The sequence below is a fragment of the Diabrotica virgifera genome, chromosome 5 (genome assembly GCF_917563875.1).
Source record: "Diabrotica virgifera virgifera chromosome 5, PGI_DIABVI_V3a".
Lineage (NCBI taxonomy): Eukaryota > Metazoa > Arthropoda > Insecta > Coleoptera > Chrysomelidae > Diabrotica > Diabrotica virgifera.
In genome coordinates this window covers 206233786-206248352 of record NC_065447.1, presented here as the reverse complement: position 1 = coordinate 206248352, position 14567 = coordinate 206233786, and the positions used below count along the sequence as shown (strand labels likewise).

Below are 14567 nucleotides of genomic sequence, written 5' to 3'. Positions count from 1 at the left end.
GAGTTGGCCATGATTGATTTGTCAGAAACTGACAGTTTAACATTATTGTTTATTAATTCAGTATTGCCGTACACCGTAAATTAGCAACAATCATTATTTAGTAATTCAGTAATTAATTCAATTTAAATTAGCAATAATGAATTTTACTACTGATGAAATGGTAGATATGATCTGGATTTTGGGGGAATGCAATAAAAATTCATTCCTATCAGCTAGAATTTATCAAGAACGGTTTCCAGATAGGCGGCAACCTAGACAAGATACATCTGAAAAATTGAAAGATCGATTTAACCGCACTGGTTCAGTGGATTATGAAAAACATGAACGAACAAAAACTAGTGTGACAGAGGAAAACGAAATGATTGTGTTGATGGCAGTTACAGAAAACCCACACACAAGTATAAGGAGTATTTCCAATGAACAAGAACTTAGTTACTACTCTGTTCAAAACATTCTATCTAAAAACAAGATGCACCCTTATCATATTCAAAAGCACCAAGAATTAAATAATGATGATTTTCAGAAACGAATAGTATTTTGTGAATGGGCTTTAGAAAAAATTAATGAGCAGAGAGATTTTTTTGATTATGTCCTATTTGGTGATGAAGCTACATTCCATCGAAACGGTTCTGTTAATAGGCATAACTTTCACTACTATTCAACAAGTAATCCATACCACATAGTAACACATAGTCAAACAAGATGGTCTCTAAATGTGTGGGGAGGTATCGTCGGTAACCATGTAGTAGGACCATATTTTTTGAAGATAATTTAAATGGTGAGATTTATTTAGATTTCATCGTAAATCAGTTACCGATATTATAAGAAGAGGTTCCACTTAATATACGTGAACAAATGTGGTTTCTACATGACGGTGCTCTTGCGCACCACAACGAATTAGTACGTGGTGAACTTAATGATCAGTTTGGTGAAAGATGGATCGGAAGGGATGGACCAGTAAGGTGGCCCCCAAGGTCACCAGAGTTTAATAAAATGGACTCATTTTTTTGGGGTTACATTAAGAACGAAGTATATAAAATACCTGCAACAACAAGAGATGATATGAAAAATAGAATCCGAATTGTATTTCAAAATATTTCTTTACAAATGCTTAGTAATGTAAGCAACTCTTTCAATGACCGCTTTAAAGTATGCATAGATGTTTTGAGAGGTCATTTTGAACACCTTACTTAAGTAAGATAAGTTATAATTACTGTTGTTTTTTATTTTTTTGTGTTGTTATTTTTTTTAATTTTGCGTCGGTTATTTTTTATAAATGTTATTTAAAATAAATTGTTTTCTTTTCTGCGCCGTTATTTCGTTACTGAATTAATAAACAATAATGTCAAACTGTCAGTTTCTGACAAATCAATCATGGCCAACTCACAATAATTATTGGTAAACGTTAAAATATCTACCAAATTAATACTTTGATGGAAAAATAAAAATATCTAGAAAACTGATAACTTTAGGTATAGGGAGTACTCCATAAAATTTGAAGTACGATATTAGTACTTTTCGAGAGTGATATAAAATACAGGGTGTTATATTTAAAATTACCAAGAAAATAATGTACTTACATTTTGACTTATCCTGTATTTGATTTAACGAATATTATGAAAACGAATATTTTTTATAATTTTTAACAAATATTAAAAAACTATGGTTGCAATAGATCAATGTTCCTATACTCCTTTTTAATTATACAGGGAGTTAAACTTGATACAATTTTCAGGTAATATTGGCTATAACTTTTTAAGTACCCGGTATAACATAATAAAACTTTACATTGTTGTGATGTGGAAGTGAAGCAGATTTCAAATTTAAAATAAAATTCAGGGTGTTCCATTTAAAAAAACATAAGTTTGGTCTGCCACCATCTTATGGAACACCCTGTAAGATTGTAACTAATTTTAAAATGTGGAGTTTAGAGCTGCCTACAATTTTGGTCAGTAACTTTTTTTTGTAATTTTTACTATAACAGATCTACTGAGCTTCCTCACACTAATCAATCACCCTGTATAATTTGATCTGATTTTTTTAAAACCAAGCTTTTGAACCAGTCCAACTTTTTGAATATAGAAATAACACTATTATACATAATAAAAGGTATTGTAGAAGGAAAACGATGCATTTAAATTCTGTTGGATGAGGGGTTAAATAATATACTTCTCATTTTTTCTTAAAATACGTTAGTCATCATTTTTTGCACCATATCTCGCTTAGTTTAAATGTAATCGACATTTAACAGTGCTCATTTTAAAGGTCTTTTCAAGCCTACAAAAGGTATTGTTAGCATTATACCCCTAAAATCGACATTTCTCTGTTATTTCAAATTGCATACACTGATTTGAGCATGAACCAAACAAAAAAGAATGTGTGTGTACTTTGTACGCACGTAAGAAGTTATACTTCTATTATATGATTTCTTAAAAATAAATATACTTTAAACAGTTTGTTTTAATTTTTTTAAACACCAAACTAATTTTGTGCTTACCGCTTTCAAAAAAATTAAAAAAAAGTATAGGATTGCTCCGGACTCGAACTCAAGACCTCTCGATCTCTGGCCGAATGCTATATCAAATACGCTACGAGGACTTTGTCTGTATCGGTTCGGGCGTACCTAATGACACTTCACGGTAACAAACAGACAACTAGGTATAATAAATATACAATAAAATGTTTTAATAATACTCATCTTACTCCTGAGGAAGACAAATCCAAAGACACAAAAATTATAATAAATATATTTACTAAAAACACTAATAAGTATATTCTTTTCACACCTTTTCTTGCACTGATATATTTATACATAACTTGAACTATTCAGCAACTAAACGCCATACTGTCTGTGTACGCATGCGCACAGTATTATGAAATTTTACTCTCAATTGCGCCTAAAGAAGTATAACTTCAAAAAATCTCTTTTCATTTGCCATATATCTTTTTGTGTTACAACTAGAATATTATTATTCTTACAACTAGAATTACAACTAGTTACAACTAGAATATTAACTCTGCGTGGGGGTTGTGAGCGCGAAGACTGAGTGGATTGAGTAGCTCAGAAGTCACGTTCACACTCACAGCCGGTCCCAAGCCCGGAAAAAAAGAGGAGGGTTGATGGGCCAGGTTAGCATCCTACCCATTATAAAAGAAAACAAGGCTCAAAGAACCGATATAAAGCCTCGGAACCCGACGGAACCTAAGATGACGAACCACGCAAAGAAAAGGAAAACGAGAAGGAAAAAGAAGCCAACAATCAGATTAGCAACATGGAACATAACTTCGTTCAACAACAAAGACCAAGAGATAATCGAAGAACTGATAAACAAAAACATAGACATTTGTGCAATCCAAGAAACCAAGAAGAAAGGTAAAGGTCAAAGAGACTATAACCAATATATTTTAGCATATAGTGGAGTGTAGAAAGAAGAACGAGCACGAGCAGGTGTAGGTATACTTGTCCATAAAAAATTTAAAGACAACATAAGTAACTGCCGTTACATCTCCGAAAGAATAATACATATGAACATCACAATGGACTACCAAAAATTAAATGTTATATCTATCTATAGCCCCGAGGACTGCAAACCTAAGAAGGAACGAGAGGCATTCTACGAACAGTTGGAAACCATCCTGGACGACATACCTCATGAAGAACACTTAATTCTTATGGGGGATTTTAATGCACGAATCGGAAATTAAATAGTTCCAGGAGTAAGACAAAGATTCAATGAAAACCATGTCAACTCAAATGGAGAACTCATGGCTAATCTCTGTGCTTTTAACGAACTGCGAATCAATAATACATTTTTCGACCATAAGCTTCAGTATAAATATACGTTTGAAAACTCCAGGGGGCACAAATCTATGATTGACTTTATAGTCACTAATAGAAAAATCCACCCAGAGCAGATTCTAGATATTCGAACTTTAAACTCAGCAGACGCAGGGAGTGAACACAAATTAGTCCTAGCAAAAATAAGAATGAAACTAACACCAAAACATTTTCCACAGGAAATCACCGAGGAAAAATTCAATGTAGAATCACTGTGGAACGATTCTACCAAAGAAATGTACCAAAGGAGGCTACCACAGAAGATACAGCTGAAGCAGATAGACGACATCGAAGATATAAACGCGAGCTGGGAGAAAATTAAAAACAATATTGAAGAGGCAGCAACAGAAGCTCTAGGAAAACGCAAAGTCATACTGAACAAAAGTAACAACAACAATACACCATGGTTCAGAAAAGAAATAAAAGACAAATGTAAAGAGAAGAGAGACGCCTACATGAAGTATAAAACATCAAACACTCCAGAATCCAGAGACACCTATAGAAGAATACGAAATGAAACAAAGCAATTGGTAAGAAGAACAAAAAATGAACACTGGGAACAGTTTACAAAAAGGATGGAAAGCGACTTCTACGGAACACAAAAACAAATATGGAGATTCATAAGAAACTAACGGAAAGAAATGGCAGAATTGAAGGAATACAATAACATACCAGCAAACGAATGGGAAAGATACTTGACGGAACTGTTTAAAGGAAAGGAAAATCATAATCAAAATTATAACCTACCTGAATTAAGACACGAAATTGAAATCAGTTTTCAGGAAGTAGGGGTAGCCATAAATTCACTCAAAAATAGGAAGTCACCAGGACCAGACGGAATAACCAACGAGCTTCTAAAATACGGAGGAGAAAGTATAACCCTAGAGATGACAAAACTTATACAAAAACTAATATTGCACTGCAAGATACCAGACGCATGGAGAAACAGCATAATGATACCAATGTTCAAAAAAGGAGACAAAGAAGATCCCTTATAGAGGTATACTAAACACCGCACTTAAACTAACCACAAAAGTCCTAACCAACAAAATCAATAAACTAACAACTTTATCAGATGAACAACAAGGATTCAGATCCGGAAGATCCTGCGTAGACGCCGTATTTGTACTGAGACAAATCACAGAAAAGGCCATTGAGTACAATAAACCAGCATATCTATGTTTTATAGACCTGACAAAGGCTTTCGATCGCATCCAAGTCGAAGACGTCTTACATTTACTGTATGGAAGAAACATACCAATAAATATTATACAAACCATCGAAAACATCTACTTTCATAATCGAATACAGGCAAAGATAAATGGAAAACTAACGCAGTTTATACCAGTACAAAGTGGAGTCAGACAAGGTGACTCATTAAGCCCACTGCTCTTTAATATAATAATGGACGAAATAATAGAAGCAGTACGTAAAGGTCGTGGTTACAGAATGGGGAATAAAGAAATCAAAGTATTGTGTTATGCAGACGACGCCGCATTAATCACCGAGACAGAAGACGATCTCCAAAGATTAACACACATCTTTAATACAACAGCCAAGAAATACAATATGATAATATCAGCAGAAAAAACCAAATGTATGACAACATCTAAATACCCACTACGATGTAAAATCGAAATTGATGGGAAAATAATAAAGCAGGAAGCAAGGTTTAGATATCTGGGAATTGATATAACCAGTTACGGAGATGTTGAAGAGGAAGTACGACAACAAAGCTTAAAAGCAAGTAAAGCGGCGGGATCTCTTAATGACACAATCTGGAAGAACAAACACTTAAGACAAGACACAAAAGCAAGAATCTATAAAGCAGCAATTAGACCTATATTAACATACACGGCGGAGACAAGGCCTGACACATCTAAAACGAGACGACTACTAGAAACAACAGAGATGAAAATACTCCGACGAATATCAGGGAAAAGTCTGTTGGATAGGGAGAGGAGCGAAAACATAAGAAGATCATGCAATATAGAAGACATAAATGGATGGGTGACAAAACGGAAACAGGAGTGGAACGAACACATTAGTAGAATGGCAGAGGATAGGATAGTACGAATAGCACGAGATAAGTCACCAAATGGACGAAGAAGTATTGGCAGACCAAGAAAAAGGTGGTGCGATAACCTAAACAATTTAGGAGGATAATATTGAAGAAGAAACAGGCTTTAAAGCCTACATACAAGAAGGAAGAAGAAGAACTAGAATATTTATGAATAAGCGAATCTTTTTTGATTGTCATGAGCTACAAAAATGTTTTATAGTTTTTTTCGTTAAATGCGTCGTTTTTAAGGTATTCGCAAAAAACCATCCGAAAATATGTAATTCTTCAATAAAAATGGCAAATTTTCAACCACGAATAACTCAATACGTATTGAGTTTTAAAAAAATATAGAACAGTTTTTGCTCAGAATTAGGTTCTCTAGCCACTTCCGTGGTTATTTTAACCTAAAAAATTTTCCACCCCAGATAAAAGCGGGATATGATACAGGGTAGACTTTATTTCTTGAGCTATTCCCTACTTCTGTGAAAATATCAAGTAAATTGCTGCAATAGGATGGAATTCGTAGTCAAATACCCTCATTGACTGCACTAAGACTAAATAGCTTTCCTTCGAATATCTCAATACGCAAATATTTTTTAGATAGAGGAACATAATTTTATGTATACTGGGCTTGACGAAAGTGCTAAACAACGACAAAAAATGAGTTACTTGTTTCTGAGCAAGACGGGATTAAAACAAAATTGAGAAAAGTCTTTTTAGTCCTGCCGCCAGGGGGGTACAACGGTCTCCTTTATTCAGATGGACTTGCCCAAGTTTTTTTTATGTATTTTGACCCGTAGAACACGAATTTTTTGGGTAACAGTTGATCCGGATGTCGATAAGATTGTTATAAACAAAGAACTTAAGGAATTACATAACAGCGATTTCTCTCAAAATATTTTTTGGGTCATTATAAACAAAAAATGTTCTTACAAGTTTTTTCGTAGGATGCATAGTTTTCGAGATAAACGCGGTTGAACTTTCAAAAAATTGAAAAATTGCAATTTTTGAACGCGAATAACTTTTGATTACAAAATAAAATAGCAATTCTGCTTACCGCATTTGAAAGTTCAAGTAAAATTATATCGGTTTTGATTATTTGCATTGTTAAAAATTTATTTTTTTATTGTTAAACAAAGCTATAAACACATAGTGCTTGAGTGAAGTTTTCAATGATCTCCCTTTTAAAATCGAACGAGTATGTAGAGTAGGCACAAGTGCAAGCGAGGCTATTTTTACGTAGAATGCATTAAAACGCATGTATTGGGCACGGGAAACACTGTGATTATAGCTTTGTTTAACAATAAAAAAAAATAACATTTTAGCAATGCAAATAATCAAAACCGATAAAATTTGACTTGAACTTTCAAATGTGATAAGCAGAATTGCTATTTTATTTTTTAATCGGAAGTTATTCGGGTTCAAAAATTGCAATTTTTCAATTTTTTGAAAGTTCAACCGCGTTTATTTCGAAAACTATGCATCCTACGAAAAAACTTGTAAGAACATTTTTTGGTTAGAATGATCCAAAAAATACAAAAAATGTTTTGATTTGCGAGAAATCACTGTTATTTAATTCCTCAAGTTCTTTGTTTATAACAATCTAATCGACATCCGGATCAACTGTTACCCAAAAAAATCGTGTTCTACGGGTCAAAATACATAAGAAAAACTTGGGTAAGCCCATCTGAATAAAGGAGGCCGTTGTACCCCCCTGGCAACAGGACTATTTGGATCGTTAATTATTAAACGTCTTTAGCTTTCTACTTTATGACCTTTGTAAAATAGTGTGTTTCTGTTTCTTGACTTTAGTTTGAAAATATTAAATATTACCTCAATGTTACTTTTAGCGACAAAGGCCAGGCGATGGTTTCTTTGTAACAACTATCTTCGAATCCAATAAGACAGTGGGCGGAATCAAATGCAGAGGTACTATGTATCCTGGTTTCACACCTCGTCCAACAATGTGCGAAATAAACATAGAGCCATCATTTGCGGAAACCACCAATGACAAAACCCAAATGGAGATGAACTTATTCACATGGTCGATGTTGCAGATACCCGACACTGACAAGATGTATAAAGAGACAGCTATAAAAATATTTGCAGTAAGTAAAACAAAACGAAATGTGCCAAGATCTTTATCCACAAGGAAAAACAGCTTTATATTTAAGAGATTCCGACCTAAAAGATAATTTTCTCTATTCTCTTTTGTTTAAACAGATGTCGCTAATGCGTCCAATAGCAAATAAGTGTTTATTAGTTTGGTTAGTATAGTCCTTTTCATGAGCATTTTTCAGTGCGCCACAAATGATAGAAAAAAAGGTAAGTCCGTGATAATACACATTTATAACATTTATTCTAACATGACATTTTAGTTAAATCTGACAGGTGTCACATTTTATTTGCAATTTGGCATAAAAACAAGTCAATTGTGTTTATTGCATTTATAAAATGGTATTTTCTTTGATTTGTATAGTCTTATAAATTGTACAGATTATATTCGTAGATATATTATATAATTCCTAAATAATTTGTTTTTCGATTATAGCGCCATCTATTGACAACTAAAATAAATGTTATAATGTCACCGACGAAATGTAATCACCGACGTGTGTATTTTTCTGTCACATACAATTTAATGCGTTAGAAAAAAATCGAAAAACTGTGACGCATTGAAAGATGCTCATGAGAAAAAGTTTAGACAGCCAGATTTAGTTCACTTTAGGGTACACCACAGGCAGTTTTGATAACTCTAAAAAGGAGAAACATAGTCAACTGATGGTGGTGGCCCCTGTATCGAATTAAATCTAAAGCTGTCTTTCCTTATTTTATGCTGCTCATATTTGTGTATCAAGGATGCATAAACCAGGGCGCATCTGTAAAAATATTAATACATTTTAACGTTGAGAGGTGACTCAAATTTTTTTTGCAGAAATTGCTTGAAAATAACTCGAATAATAATATTTGAGTTATCCTCTCTCTCAAAAAGGTCCGGAACATTGTTTAAATAATCAAAATGTCAAAAAATGAAGGAAAAATTCGATTTTTTTCTTCGTTTTTTGATTATAACTTTAAAAGTATTCATTTACGAGAAAAGTTGTACTGACATAAAAGTTGCGTAATTCCTACAATCCTACAATATAGAATTGGTTATAAATGTAAAAAATAGTCACCCTTGTTGCAAAATAGCAATAATTGCGAAAAACCATACAAAAACAAGTATTCGCATTTTACGTTTTTCAACCATTTATGCTACACTTAGGACCTTCATATTTCACCCAGAAAAACTTTATGATACAGTAAAACAATACTGTAAATTTCATTAAGATCGTTTCAATAGATTTTGCAAAATCAATTTTGCAATCCAGCTTTTGCAAAAGAAATTCATTTTTTCAAAATGTTACAGGACTGAAAATAAAGCAGATAGCAAGTTGAAATTTTTTTGCGTATAGAAGTGTACTGTACCTTTCATTTGCAATTTGCAAAATTTAAATCGATTAATTACCACGGCGCACAGTGGTTCCAAATGCCGAAAACGTGGTCATGGACCTTTAAAAGCGTATATTGTTTATACATATTGGAATTACTTTCGTTCTTAAGGGTTTTTGGCATCGCTGATTACGAATCTGGCATTATTTTTTCTTAAAAACAAAATGGCGGAACCAACATGGCGGAAAGAAATTGAAAATATCAATCAAAAAGAAAATTTTTTTGTCAGATTTGGTAGGTTAAGGTAGCTGCTTACAAATCTAACATTACTTTTTTTTAAACAAAATGGCGGATCCAATATGGACGAAACAAGTTCTAAAATTTTATTTTAGCCGCATTTTTGTTTAAAATGTTATACTATAAGGGACTTTTGAAACTACTGATTACCAATGTATTTTCTTTATAAAGTACAATATTCAGAAGATATTACTTATGTACAACTGCCCATACATACTCCACAATCGCCAGAATCATGTAATATGAGTCCTTTCCCACTTTTGTACTCAAACAACTGCCAGTAATGCATAGGCAGTTATAGGCAGCTAAACCAAAGTGATTCTGTATCTCCTTACTGTATATTTTAAGATTAATAAACATTAGTCGCAGAATTATGCAGAATTTTGTACTTTTGGAATGCATCTTTACAAATTTTTAATTATTTTAAGTATATTTTCACTATTTATGCATTAACAATTTTAAGGCATTTATTGTTAATAAATGTTGATTTAGGTTACACCTTACATTACTACATACTTAAAAAAGAAGAATGTGCTTTACAGCGATAAAATTGATAAACTACAAAACGTTTTACAGCGTTTTCAATATACGAGTTCTTGTTCACTTTCTCTGCCGGCCAAAATAACCCCGGACATGGTCCACTTGTTCATGAGTTGTGAACCAGAATACATCCAGTCTGATCCTCATATCTGCGTATTAGGACTCTACGATAGTTTGAAAAAACAACTGTAAACGTGAAAATCAATAAATAGGGACTCCTTTTTTCGCCTCATGACCACGTTTTCAGCATTTGGAACCACTGTGCGGCGTCAGGAAATTTTTTAAATAAACATTAATTATTGGTGCTACGCGCAGGACAGCGGATAGTTTGCTCTGATTGGGCATTCCAATGACCTTTGATAATGATTGATACATTTTAATTTTTATTACATTTCGATATAAATAAATAAATTTGTTTATTGCAAAATAAAAACACATACTCTATCCTTTGAAATAACACTTTTTTTAGCAAAAACTTTCTTTGTTCAAATATTTTAACTTAAAGAATAAAAGTGTATTATTTTTAAACATAATATGCAATTGTTTAAACAATATTTCACAAACAATAATAAAATTAGTTTGATTTTTGTGGAATTAAAATATTAAAATACAACAAAATATAGCTATCTTTTTTAGAATCTATGGAAATTAATAAACTGAAAAATACAGATATAATTCTGAATGACCAACTCGAGACAAACAGCTCCCCACTCCTCAACCTCTTCAGTTGAAGATTAAAAAGGCAAACACATTGTAAACTATATTACTTGAGAAAGGCACTCCGCCGAAACAGCTGTAGTCATTTAGATATAATAAATTTTGTGGAAGTATAGAAAACAAACGTTTTCGTGTTTTATTGTTAGATAAAATGAACTTCCATCAAGTAACGGTCGAATCCATCAATTATTAACAAAATATAGAGTAAGAAAATAATATATTAGATAGAGATTGGAAGAAATTTTGGTGGAAATCTTGTGTGAATCGAACACCGCTGTCCTGCGCGTAGCACCAAAAATTAATGTTTATTTAAAAAATTTCCTGACGCCGTGGTAATTAATCGATTTTAATTTTGCAAATTGCAAATGAAAGGTACAGTACACTTCTATAAGCAAAAAAAATTCAACTTGATATCTGCTTTATTTTCAGTCCTGCAACATTTAAAAAAAATGATTTTTTTTGCGAAAGCTGGATTGCAAAATCTATTAAACTGATCTTAATGAAATTTACAGTGTTGTTTTACTATATCATAAAGTTTTTCTGGGTAAAATAAAGTCCTAAGTGTAGTATAAATGGTTGAAAAACGTAAAATGCGAATACTTGTTTTTGTATGTTTTTTTTTCGCAATTATTGCTATTTTGCAACAAGGGTGACTATTTTTAAAATTTTTAACCAACTCTATATTGTAGGAAATTTAATTACGCAACTTTTATGTCATTACAACTTTTCTCAGAAATTAATAGTTTTAAAGTTATAATCAAAAAACCAATAAAAAAATCGAATTTTTCCTTCATATTTTGACATTTTGATTATTTAAACAATGTTCCGGACCATTTTGAGTGGGAGGATAACTCAAATATTATTATTTGAGTTATTTTCAAGCAATTTCTGCAAAAAAATTTGAGTCACCTCTCAACGTCCATCTCAAAACAGATGCGTCCTGAACTAGCAGAATTATGTTGGATTTTTATCTAGATAAGCAAGGTGATGAATGCAAATTGTAGATTCTCCATGTCCGCTATTTATCGGTCTGCATGCTTTATAAATTGTAAAAAGCTCAGACAATAGATTGTTACCAAGGATTCTGCATTCCGACCTAAAAGAGAATTTTCTTTTTTATCTTTATTCACGTTTATAGCTTTTATTTTAGATAGCCTGCAAGAATAATTTGGAGGAAAGAGCTCTAGAGTTAATGGAGATTCTTTTGAATCCTCAAATAACAACTTTTGCTCTAAAATTGGCTTCGAAGTTGAATAGAAGACGGCTAATAGAAAAGTTAACAGATCTGTTAGCTCGACTTTCCGAAGAATCAAATAATACTGATGAAAAAGTAAGTAACGATGTTTTGCCATATGTTATAAGAAATAATAATGCATTTAATGAACGTTGTATTCTCCCTATTTCGCGAAAATTTGTTTAGAAAACTAACAACAATCGAGCATCATTTATAACATATTTTATTCTCTTTTGCCAGATTTTTTGAGTTGTCCTGTTTTTGCAGCCTTCAAATTTTTTTGAGGTTTCCCGTTTCAATTCTCATTTTCTCATTCTGTTTGGTTTTGTGTTTGATGTTAAACATCCTTACATGTAGCATATTATAGCATAGCATACTTTCCTATGTTTCTCCGTATTTCTCTCAGTTATGGGCGTATACGCAATAAATAACGACGCATTAGACAACGTAAAAGACGTTTTTTGCACTGCTTCACGAAGAAATATCAAAAATAAGCCAATCGCGGGAAATAATATTAATGAGGGATATTAAGAGTAGAGTGGGAAGAAAAAACGGGGATGAAATAGTAGAAAATACGGAGAAGATATCACGAACAACAATCTGAAGACAATTGAGAGAAGCTTAGATGGAGAAAATACCAAATAATGATTCAGAAAAAGAGTGGATGAGAAGCTACAAATTCCCGTCCCTAAGTAGAGAGATAATTATACAAACATCTAAAAAACTGTTTAAACGAACCTGCATTTCAAGTAATGGGATACTACATAAAATCCTAAATAAACCATACTGGTGGGATAGAACCAGGATATAAACCATATCCGAAATAGAGGAAGTTATCAAATCTAAAAAACAAATATACCGACAATCTTTAAAGTTACCAATTATTACAAGACAGAACAAAATATAAAGGAGAACAATCAGACATACGAAGAAAAATTTCTAAGAAGAACGATTCTTGGGAAGGAAACTGCCCACTTATAGTCCAGGGTAATAAGGTTTTTTCCATGACACTCGAGCAGCCAGGGTACTGAAGCGTTTTTTCGACAGGTAATACCTATAAGAGCAAATTGTAACTATTTCCTGCGTAGGATCTGGCGGCCATTTTTATTTATAAACAATTAACTGTTAAAAAATGGCATTTTTCCCTTTTTTTTCAAATCAATGAAAAACAGTGAAACTTGTGGTTTTTTTAGTACAAATATCTTTGAGATTATGGAAAAAGCTTTAAAATGACGTATTACAAAGTTTGATATACTCATTTATTGTTAATATAATTGCGAAAAAAGGTCGGAATTGCAAAAAAAATTAATTTCGCAATATCTATTGCAAAAATTAGTGTACAGCTTTGAAATTTTTGTTATATAAGGGTTCTTTGCTGCTTAATATGTGATAAAAATTTCAAAGCGATTCATTCAATTGTTTAAATTTTATTCAAATTGTTTATCCCAGAGAGCATTTTTTTTACAATAACGTAAGTCAGAAAAAAATGACGTTAGAATCATTCCACAGGTGTCAAATGAAAGAGCATGAGTTATGTTTTCAACTTGGTTTAAAAAAAGCCAATAAAAAATGCATTTATTAGTAATAAATAATTATGCAAAAGTATCGTAAATCTTTCCTTATAAACTTTTTATTTTGTTATATAAGAAATTATATATATTTATTACAATTTTTTATCAATTATGATATAAATAACATTAATTGGTAGTTGTTCACTTAAAACAGGGTAAAAAAGTAAATTTTTTTGGAAAAGTTATTCAAAAAGTTTATAAGGAAAGATTTACGATACTTTTGCTCAATTATTTATTACTAATAAATGCATTTTTTATTCGCTTTTTTTAAACCAAGTTGAAAATATAGCTCATGCTCTTCCATTTGACACCTGTGGAATGGTTCTAACGTCATTTTTTTCTGACTTATGTTAGTGCAAAAAAAATTCTCACTGAGATAAACAATTCGAATAAAATTTAAACAATTGAATGAATCGCTTTGAAACTTTTATCACATATTAAGCACCAAAGAACCCTCATTTGACAAAAATTTCAAACCTCTACACTAATTTTTACAGCAGTTATTGCGAAAATAATTTTTTTTTGCAATTCCGACCTTTTTTCGCAATTATATTAACAATAAATGAGTATATCAAACTTTGTAATATGTCATTTTAAAGCTTTTTCCATAATCTCAAAGATAATTGTACTAAAAAAATCATAAGTTTCACTGTTTTCCATTGATTTAAAAAAAAAAAGGGAAAAATGCCATTTTTTGACAGTTAATTGTTTATAAATAAAAATGGCCGCCAGATTCTACGCAGGAAATAGTTACAATTTGTTCCTATAGGTATTACTTGTCGAAAAAACGCTTCAGTACCCTGGCTGCTCGAGTGTCACGAACACGGTATATTTTTGTCTTATTACCCTGACCTATTAGGAGGAACTAAAAGTACA

The 14567-nt window shown here is 32.0% G+C and overlaps 1 protein-coding gene across 1 annotated transcript in view; it reads left to right on the top strand.

Moving 5' to 3' along the window:
- The window catches only part of LOC126884564 (WD repeat and HMG-box DNA-binding protein 1), a 108039-nt gene that overhangs the window by 77329 nt on the left and 16143 nt on the right, over window positions 1–14567 (top strand). Inside the window, exons 9-10 of the mRNA XM_050650531.1 lie at window positions 7751–8008; window positions 12037–12216. Coding sequence (XP_050506488.1) covers window positions 7751–8008; window positions 12037–12216 — 438 coding nt within the window. The remainder of the gene's footprint in view (window positions 1–7750; window positions 8009–12036; window positions 12217–14567) is intronic.